Source organism: Cottoperca gobio, chromosome 8, assembly GCF_900634415.1.
Source record: "Cottoperca gobio chromosome 8, fCotGob3.1, whole genome shotgun sequence".
NCBI classification, from domain to species: domain Eukaryota; kingdom Metazoa; phylum Chordata; class Actinopteri; order Perciformes; family Bovichtidae; genus Cottoperca; species Cottoperca gobio.
In genome coordinates, this window is record NC_041362.1 from 19,054,021 (window position 1) to 19,064,399 (window position 10,379).

Sequence of the window (10,379 nt, forward strand, 5' to 3'; positions counted from 1 at the left end):
GACAAAGAGACATCATTTAATCATTAAATCAATTCATAGTTTCTGTTTTTTCCTCCAACAAGCTTCCTTTACCTTTACCTCAGTTTGTGATTTCCTGCATTTTAAAAAAGTTAAGCAAACTCTGCTCACCTTCCTCCCTGTATCCTCTGCTCTGGCTGGAGGTTTGGGCTTTGGTGCTAGGGCGGGGCCTGACCGACGTTGGGGGAGATTGTTTTGCGGTTCGGTCTTCTCGAACACGGCACTGAGTTGGCTCACGGTGGGGCTGACGGCATCACCGGGCCCGACTGAAGCCGCGCCCGCAGGAAGAATAGCGGGAGCAGGAAGAGGAGCGGAAGTAGGAAGAGGAGGGGAAGCAGGAAGAGGATCGGAAGAAGGAAGAGGAACGGAAGCAGGAAGAGGAGAGGGAGCAGGAAGAGGAGAGGGAACAGGAATAGGAGAGGGAGCGGGAGCAGGCGGGTCGTCTATCCGGTCCAATGCCTCGGTGGAGCCGTTAAAACGAGCCACGACATCTAAGCGGCTGTCTTGGAAGCCTGATGCCCGCTCCTTCTTTAGCAAGATCCGGTTGGTGGCAGCTTGCTTCTCCTAAAAGAGAAAATAGTCAGTCAGTCAAATGGTCCTCAATCAGAATCAGAACACACAAGTAAGTAACACAAAGACGCTTCTGACCTGAAGAGTCCGCTGTTCGAAGATCCGCCTGGTCTCCTGGAGCTTGGAGAAGCCCCCACCCTCTCCGCCTGGTTTAGAGTCAAAACGGTTGACTCTCTCTGAGACCGTGGCCCCAAGTTTGAGCAGGGCACTGTGGTCCACGTTCTCGTTGAGGCTAGATGCCCTCGGTAGAGACAGTTTCACAGCTTGCTCTACACCTGCCAATGACAGGAAAGTTAATTGAAAAAATGGTTAAGATCAAAACGAGTAAGAGAAAGGTTTGTTAAAGAAACAATTCCAGTTTCACACTCCTGATCTCATTGGCATGGTTTTGAGCATCGTTTGTAACAGTTATGCTAATATTGCACTTAGATGCTGAGATCTGGGAACATTGTGAGCATCATTTCTTTTCAATTTAAACAAACCCAAAGAAAGGGAAAAAGGGAGCGGTAAAACTATTACCCAAGCTGCTGTTTTAAGGATCCATCAAGGTTTACAGACACGCTCTCCGGTGCAACTTTGACCCGCAGTACTGTTTAAACAATCTGTATATATATCTATACACTGACTGCTTGCCCTGTTGGATTTCGGGGTAGCGACATTACTTCGGTGAGTCTAATTGTATTATAACCAACAGAGACGATTGCAGAAAAGTTGCAATAAACCAGCTCTTACTTTTTGAGGCGGAGCGCTCAGGATGGCTGCTACACCTGAAGTTGTTGTTCAATTTGTAAGTTTACTAATGGACAAAGTCAATTGTTAGCAATGTGTAGACTGGTCCTCTGCATTTAGTTCATTTATGTTAATTTATAAGTTAATCTACTGTTCTTTAGTGTTCCTTTAGATGATTACCCCCCCATTTCTCCTTATTTACCTGACACCCCTAACCAAGCACCATGTTACTCAGAATACACCTAATAATCTACTATAATACTACCTTTACTTATCTGCTAATCTTTTGTCACAAAACATTGGCTGAACTGATACTGAACAATGTGTAATGTAATGCTGGAAATACAAAGACATAATGACAGAGGAAAGAGGTGAGGCCTTTGGGAATATCAACGTTTTCATATTGATATATTATATAATTACGAAGAAAAACTCTGCCACTAAGATTACAATACATTAACAATACATACGGCATTAGTGAAGACGTCAGCTAACACGTCAAAACTCGGGAACTCAGAGCTTTCAGAAAATGTTTAACAAAAATTAATTAGTGATGTGAATTACCAATCATTTTGTCTCCTTCCTCCTCGTCGCCAGGAGACTGCATCTGCATGAACATGTTCTTGATGCGGTGAACATTTGATCCATATTTCCTGCCCCTCCCGGTCGGGCGAGGCAGAGGAGCGGGTTTTGAGATGGGGCCAGCGCCCCCGTTTGCAGCATTGTTGAGGTGGTCCGTGGCCTTCTTGAGCGCCGCAAGCCCTGCCTCGTAGGCGTTGCGGTGGGGCGACGGACTACGCAGGTTCGAGCTCCCGCTTCCCCCACTGCTGCCACCGGAGGTCCCGTTGCCCCCCGTGGCTGACGGGGGTTCAGTCTTCATCATGTTTGGTATATCAGATGCCCCCTGGTGAACAGCAGGTTAGCAGGGATGAGGACGGCAGCATCCTGGAGCTGTTTGACATTCACTTCCTGAATCACACAGAGACACATGCATAATTAATATTTTGTGATGAATTGTTTACAATGATATCTTATCAATGATGACAGAAGATGAGTTACCACAGCCCAAAGCGTGGACTTTTTCCTCTTAGTCTGACGAGCAACCAACAAACCCAAAGTATTCTAGTCTTAACGATATGAAACACAAATAAACATCAACTGAAGGCACCATCTAAACTCGGAAAATGTTTCACTATTTTTTGACTAAATAACTAATCAAGCAATCAGATAAATAACTGTCCGATAAATATCAACTATTAAAATAAAGTGATGTTTTCTCCACAGACTGAAAGTCCTGCTCTCTGAACTCAGTGCTGCAGTGACTGACACTGACCCTGCAGCTAATTATCACATGTCATTTTACTTTTATGATTATGGTCCAAAATATGTTCTGTTCAGTCAAGATTAAACAGTCTATTATTGTTTCTACATACTGACTATCTTTTAGTCTGTGGAAAGTTTAGAGAGGCCATGGTGATGTCTTCAAATGGCTTATTTCTTCTGACCAACAATCCAAATGATAACAACAGAGAACATCAGTAAATCCTCACATTTCAGAGATCCTCACAACTAACCGATTAATAGTTTACGCTCTAGTCAAGAAGAACATAATCTGCATACATTCAACTTTGATATGACAGCAGTTTGTCTCTGAGCTGTTTCTGAACCATCAACCATCAACTGAACTGACTGACAGACTGAATGAATGACGGAAAAACGGGGAACCAGGAACGTTGTGGTTCATAGTCAGTACCACTTAAAGGGCCACTCCACCAATTCTACAAATGAAGGTCAGTTTATTTGTGACGAGGAGTAGTGTTCAGTCTGGGATAACAGTATATAATAATATATTTAAGTATGTCTGTGTGGCTCTGGAGAAGCTTTCTCAACATCATAATCAGGGTAATCTTGGATTTGGCTAGAGAATTTTAATTTTCCATAGAAAACCTTCATTACAGCCCAGACAAAAGACCCCATTGAGTTGCATTACATGTTTTTCTGGACTAAAAGTCTGTATCTCTGCCTCTACAGCTTCCATTTTTATCATTTTCATTTTTTTAGTGCCCCAATTTAATGAAAACCAAATTGCTTGAGCACACCTTTTAGTTTTTCATTTAAACTGCTGAAAAGTCACAAACTCTGCCGGTTTTCTGAGTCATCTATGACTGTACACTGAATACATTTGTTAGTTAGGCGCAGCAATCTTTTAAAAAGGTTAAGTTGGGCTTTAGAAAATTGTGATGGGCATAGTTCACAATTGTATGGCATTTTATATTGAATAATTAAACAAGAAAATGGGAGAAAACATTTAAACTATGATTGAAAAATATTGGTGTATAAGCAAAGAATGACCAAACCAATTGACATCAAATAGCCCAACCACCGCTTCGCCGTGTATTTCATAACACCCACATGGCTCTCCGGGAGCTGTCAAAATAATCCAATTAAAACGATGACGCACTGTGACCTCACGTGTCGTGTTGGTCTTTATGTTGCTGCTCTGAATGCCAAACTTACTTTGTGACAGTCAGCGTATGAATACAGAGACCCCCCGAGGTCCCCAGATATTATCACACGTTTATTAGCAGGCTGGTTGCGTTTGCAGTTTGTTGCTGTCAGGTCTGTGCAACAGTGATGTCTGATGTTTTCATCAAGTTTCGTTTCTAGTTCTTCATCTTATGACTACACCAGCAAAAAGTCCCACCCTTTATTTTAATCAAAAAACTTAAAGTTACATTTTCTGCCCCTGCGTTCGCCCCACAGGTTTACTAACGGAGTCTAAATGTCAGCAGGTTTAAATAAAAATGTTGTGATAACAAAACAATCTTATATAAGTATCTAGAGGTCTCAGGGAAATATTTATTTCATCATGATAATTCATTAAATAAATGATTATAAGACAAAGAGCAGTAAGCTTTCAGCTTCCATGTCTTTTCTTTGCTAGCTGCCTGGCTTGTAATGATTTATGGTCATGCTAGCAGTGTAGTGGCTAGCTTACCAAACTTAAGAAAGCTAACTTAGCTGACCAAACACATAAAAGGGAACAACATTTTGGGAAGTAAGCTTAATACCGTTCTCTATAATGTTTATACAGTAAATATGAATCTACAAGTAGCAACTAGTTAGCTTAGCTAGCAAAAACCTTAAGACAAAGTCATACTATCTGTTTCCCCGTTTCCAATCGCTGCGCTAGCTTCATGTTTAGCATTCAGACATGAGAGTGGTTTCCACGTACTCATCTACCTCTCGGCAAGAAAACTAAAACATATTTTCAAAAATGGGATAATAACTTGACAATGGCAATGTTAACAATGGTTGTTAAAAGTAATATGTTTTACAGCAACCGTACAGTCTATGCAAATACGTAGAAGAAGAACTGAATAATCAACATGAGCACCACCTGCAAGAACTTCACTTCTGCAGGAAGTGTGGTGAGACGCTTCAACCTCACATCCATCAACTGATCCCTGGCAAGCAGAACACCTACAACATCTAGCTGTTTGCCACTTTAACAGTTAAATTAAATATAAATGGGTTTTGCAACTAAATCGATTACTTAATCAAATGTGGACGAAGCCACATTTAATTTTTCCAACAGACTCAGACTGTGGGATTTGTGTGAAGATTCACAGCTGAGGTGTGAAGATTCATACTGATGCATACATTGTTTTTACAATGATACAGCGTGTGCTTCTTTTGATTCAACGCTCAATACAAAACAAACACAATTTGAAGTAGTCTGATTGTGTACATCCTTTTAATTAGTTTCTTTTTTGCCTGAATAGCAAATAATAAAGTCAAATGTTCCACCCCAGTTAGACCAAAGAGACCCAAATGAAGATGCCGTGGAACAGCTTTGTGTGATGTCATCATTAATTGAAGGTTGATTTATTTGGTCCTCAACAAGTTTACACTAGGGCTGCACGCATGCGAGTGAGGTTTATCAGACTAGTGCTGCCGTATTCCTCTGCATGGCTGAAGAGGGAAAGTGTGACAAGATGAGTGCAGACTTTTTACTATATATACTGCCAGGTAGCTTGTGAATCTCACCAAGGGATCAATAACGTTTATTTTAACCTATAATAATACATGATAAATGATTCATTGATTATATTTAGGATTATTAATCCGAATCTTCAAAGTAAACACTAATCTTAAAGTTATCAAATAAAGGTAGAGTAAAAAGTACAATATTTGCCTCTGAATTGTAGTGGAGTATAAAGCTGCAGAAAATGGACATTTTGTGTCAATCTGCTTCACATTTCAGCTTCACTTTCAAACTTCCTGAGAACAGATCCATGGTTCCACTCCTCTCATTCATCACCGTGGCTACTAACACTTTGCAGCAATATGCATCTCAACTGCGAGTGGATAAAACATGTTGGATCAAGTTGCTGTCTGTGTTGCAGTTTAAGACTTTTTCCATGGCAACCCTAACAGACTGGATATTGATAGACTCTGCATTGTTACAGCGTGAAACTGTCTTAAACTTATAAAATAAACATTGTTGAGAACATTGCTGACAGGACCGTCACTGACTCCACATGGCACAGCTGACCACGATGGGCCCAACACACACACACACACACACACACACACACACACACACACACACACACACACACTTCTCACAGTATGTCTTGTGACACCATTTTGCCAAATAGTAGATTCAATGTAAAGCCAATAACCTTTATAGACGCCTCTAGAAACACACACGCACACGCACACGCACACACACACACACACAGTTTATATCTGGTGTCTTCTGGTCTAGCTGATAATCACACGTTTCACATACACAAACCTGAACTGCTCAACACAGACAAACATAATCTCTCTCCATTACTCCATCTCAGCATGACGGACTATCAATCTCTTCTTCGTTGATGTTCCTACCCGTTAGAGAGAAAAACAGCACCATCCCAGATTTAATTTTATACAGAAGTGTATTGCTGCGTGACCAGAAAAGAGAAACACAGATTAGTATCAACATGAAAAGTTAATTGTTATAAAAAGATGTTTTTCACATTACAGCAAGATGTTTTCATGTTATTAAAACAATACGGGTGTCGTTATATAATAGTATTGATGATACTTTAAAAATTAAATATTGATATTATGTTGATAACACACATGATAATATCGTGTTGGCAGATATTAGGCCTTTAGCATGTGGCCTTGTTTCACTCTCCATTAGTGTAATTGTTCTTTTTGGATGCTTTTGTACAGTTATGGTTACAGACTCTCTGCACCTCTCTCGTATTTTTAGTGTATTTAATTTGCCAAAAAAGACAAAAAGCACTGTGAACAAAGTTAAAGTTCAATTTGACGTCTAATTTCACATTTTCTAAAGATATTGCAATAGTTTTGCTATCATGAATTATTTTGGCCACGATAATCATGTAGTGAAAATCTGATATTGTGACAGCCTTAAACGACACACACAAACTTATCTCATTATGACCAGAACCTTTGCTCATCATAAGAATATACGATCGCTTGGGTTCAGATTGGTGAGATTCTGCTGTTATCGAGAATGGTGGATGATATTGTTATATGTATGCATACACTAAGACAGATATTAAAATGCAGAGGGCTGTACAGCAGGAAGAATTATAAAACACTAAACAATAAATATCGTTATAAAACTAATGTGTGAATGTCCGACGCTCTGGAGGAAGTGTCGGACCCATTCTTCCTAAATCTAATGGGCCATATTCCTCCATTCATCCTTTGTCCGCACAACGTTTCCTCATTCACACATGAGTTTTATAACAATGTTGGTTAAGTAATCCCATTATAATGTGAAATGTTTTATGTTATAACAATAACGTTTCACATTTTTAACAAGATAAATAGTATATTGATATAACAAGAAAAGTATTTTCTTATAATGCGATGGGTTTGAATGTCGTAATATCATGAAAAAATCTTGTTATAACAATAAACTTTTCACATAATAATGTAATACGGATACATTTTTCTTTTTCTGGCAAGGCAGCAAAATGCTTCCGTAATCTTATACTCCCACGTTTTCCAAGAACAATTTTGTCTGTCTCCTGCTACCCATAATCCTTTGCGGTTTGGGGTTGCTTCCTGTCATTTGGTCTGTGTTTTCACATTAACTGTACTTTGGTTGTGCTGTTTGAGGATTAGGACACAGTGCGGAGTTAAAGGATAATTCCTGTTCATTACAACCTGGGTCTTAAAAGAACTAATCTGACTCATCTTTACAGAAAAATAACATGCGAAAACAAACATTGGTTCATTAAAGATTTTAGTTTGTCCCTTCCCTCCATACTGACTTATCTATTTTGTAACCAGAATCCAATGTATTTTGTTTACCCAGAGCTACCTTAATCCTCCCACGAATGTTACACACACACACACACACACACACACACACACACACACACACACACTGTCTCAGTCAGATCAATACAATCTAAAATAAAGCCATCACAGCTCAACAAAGGCCTGCCTGCACCAATAATCCTCAGCATATTGAGGTAAATGGTTATTCATTTATTATCTATAGATGACAAAACAGCCCTTCGCTCCACTAAATACAGACTACACCACAAACAAACAATCTAGCCTATGTTTTCCAAATGACGTATGAAAATGTGAGAAGTGTTTGGGTGGCAGAAATGACCTTGCATCATCATATGCTGTAACACTGAGGACTGGAGCTCGGTGTAACAAGTCTCATCTATCATGTGTGTGCATGTGTGCATATGGACACTGCAGCCACTGCTGTAGATGCTTCTGCACTGACATGTTAATATGCTGCCCGTTTAGACAAGAGAAATAAGTCCATAAGTCTCCATGAATGCACAACATCTCTGTATCTCTGCCTGTCTATGTGCGTCACACGCAATGTTCAACAGAAGGGACATTATGGTGGCAACTACAATGCCTCCATCTATTCACTCCACAATCCCTGCATCTGTCGAGGAGACTCTCAGGCCTCGCGTAATGCAACGGCTGTGGCAGAAACACACTGCGTGCCCCTGCTGCTGCTGCTGGCTAGAGAGAGGCTTTGTTGGCATACCCGACATATGCTGCTAGCTCCGAACTTCCATCCAAAAAACATGAGCTTTTATTGTGGCGTTGCTTTTGGAGCACAAATATATCGTAACCAAAACATTTTTTTTAACATCTACTGCAAATCAGTACGAAGCACTCATTAATTCGGCGTGCATGCAATACACGGAGTAGCGGTAACGGCAGTTAAAAAGTCAACTATTATTTGTTGTTCGCGTGTTGCCCCCTTCCGTCAAAATACACCTTAGCGGAAGGCGACGTGCACTGTGCTCGCGCACCAAGATTCGGTTTTAATTTGATTAAACAAGGTTTGATAAATCACTCATACGCCGAAATAGCCAGAAGACCTATAGGCACCCAAATACATATTTATTCACATTATTTGAGGTGTTTACTTCAACGTGTTAGCACTGGGATATAAAACAGCAAGATGTGTAAGGGAGTTCGGCGTGGCGTTCTTTCTGGAGAAGAGAGAACGCGGCGCGGGTATTCCGGATGCTTTTCTGCTGTGAATTATCACGCCAATAAAATCCAGCACATGTCAACATTTACAGTGAGCAGTTATAGTTGTGCCTGTGTTATAACGTGTCAACGGCCGGCTTAGGACCCAGAAGCAGACGGACGACAGGCCCTGCTGGGTGTCTGTCTGCTGCGCTGCGTCGCTTCCTTCCTGCAGCCTCTCCTCTTTCATAGACAAACAGCATATTTTAACGCGGGTTAAACCGTGTTAACACCGACACCGTGTGAGACTGTGTGCACCGCTTCGCCCCGTCAACCATACCTTGTATTCCAGTTTGTAAGAAACAGCCCGGTGTCCGTTAGGATCCGTAGTGGAGACAGTCCATTGTCCTGCTGCTGCTGCTGATTCCTCCTGCGAGCGAACAGACTGAGTGCCAGCCTCCCTTCTGCTCCTCCCCCTCCTCCTCCCCCCTCCCATCATTTTCCTCCATCCCTCTCTCTTCTCCGCTACTCTTCTGCGTCCTTTCCCTCATCCACCCCCTCCTCCTATTTCTGTCTTTTCTCTCTCTTGTACTTCACACCCTCTTGATTTCCTCCTTTCTTCTCTCCCTCCACTCTTTTCTTCCTCCTTTATACCCCGTTCCTCCCCTCTCTCAGTCTACCCACACCCTTTCCATCCTTTCCTCCTCTGCTCTCTTTCCCATCAGGTGTATTAGAAGTAGTTCTCCCCTCAGTTGATGCAGCAGATCAACATCATGTTAACATTTGACCTCATTGATTAACATGTAGTATGTCCTAAACTGTCATTAGGTCATTTGCAGACTGGCCTCATATAATAATCATTCTATGACTCACTGTTTTGGTGGCTGATTGACTTTTACAAGCTGTTTGGCAGAAATGACAGCTCAGTGCATGGATCACTTTAGAGCAACATGGAGGGTCAGTGACCTCTGCTGCCCATATCAGCATAAAGCAACGCACTGCATCACTACTATAGCTATAGTAGTGATAGTGTAGTTGTGAGCGTTGAGTTGGTGTACTTAGTGGCCCTTAGTGACTAGACTCAGAACCTTAATTTAGCTAAAAGAAAAAAGATACTCTCTATAACATGTCCTGCATTCAAAATTCTACTTTTAATTCGGTGTTTAAAGTATCAAAAGTAAACATTCCTTCAGAATGTCCCCCTGCGAGTAATATATTATATATGACATTATGAGATTGTTGCCATCAATGTATAAACCCCACGTTACTGTTACTGCTGGTGGAAGTGCAGCGATAGTTATGTTTGGTTTTGAAACAGGTTTTTATACAGTAGTGTCTCTCAGCCATGGCTTTTCAATGAGGTTCCCTGTTAAAGGGATATCCAGCAGGTGTGATAAGTCCTTTTTTATTATTATTCAGTTTAGCCAAATTCATTGCATGTATTTTAAAAACTCCTCAGACGTTCAAGGTCTTGACATAATGTGAAAGGAATTCATAATTAGCCAATTTGCTGACGATACAGCAGAAAAAAAGTGTTTTCAAAAGCAATTGATAACATTTGAATAGGTTTATTA

The 10,379-nt window shown here is 40.8% G+C and overlaps 1 protein-coding gene across 2 annotated transcripts in view; it reads right to left on the bottom strand.

The window, feature by feature from the left end:
- Positions 1-9,270, bottom strand: part of LOC115012001 (neurabin-2-like) — a 31,375-nt gene extending 22,105 nt beyond the window's left edge. The window contains exons 1-4 of one of the 2 annotated variants that reach the window (XM_029437369.1): positions 9,146-9,270; positions 1,882-2,286; positions 667-857; positions 130-582 (exon numbers count right to left, since the gene is read on the bottom strand). In XM_029437369.1, coding sequence (XP_029293229.1) covers positions 130-582; positions 667-857; positions 1,882-2,200 — 963 coding nt within the window. In that variant the 5' untranslated portion in view covers positions 2,201-2,286; positions 9,146-9,270. Of the gene's footprint in view, positions 1-129; positions 583-666; positions 864-1,881; positions 2,287-9,145 lie in introns of both variants that reach the window. The other variant, XM_029437368.1, reaches the window with a different exon arrangement.
- Between the last annotated feature and the right edge of the window lie 1,109 nt (positions 9,271-10,379).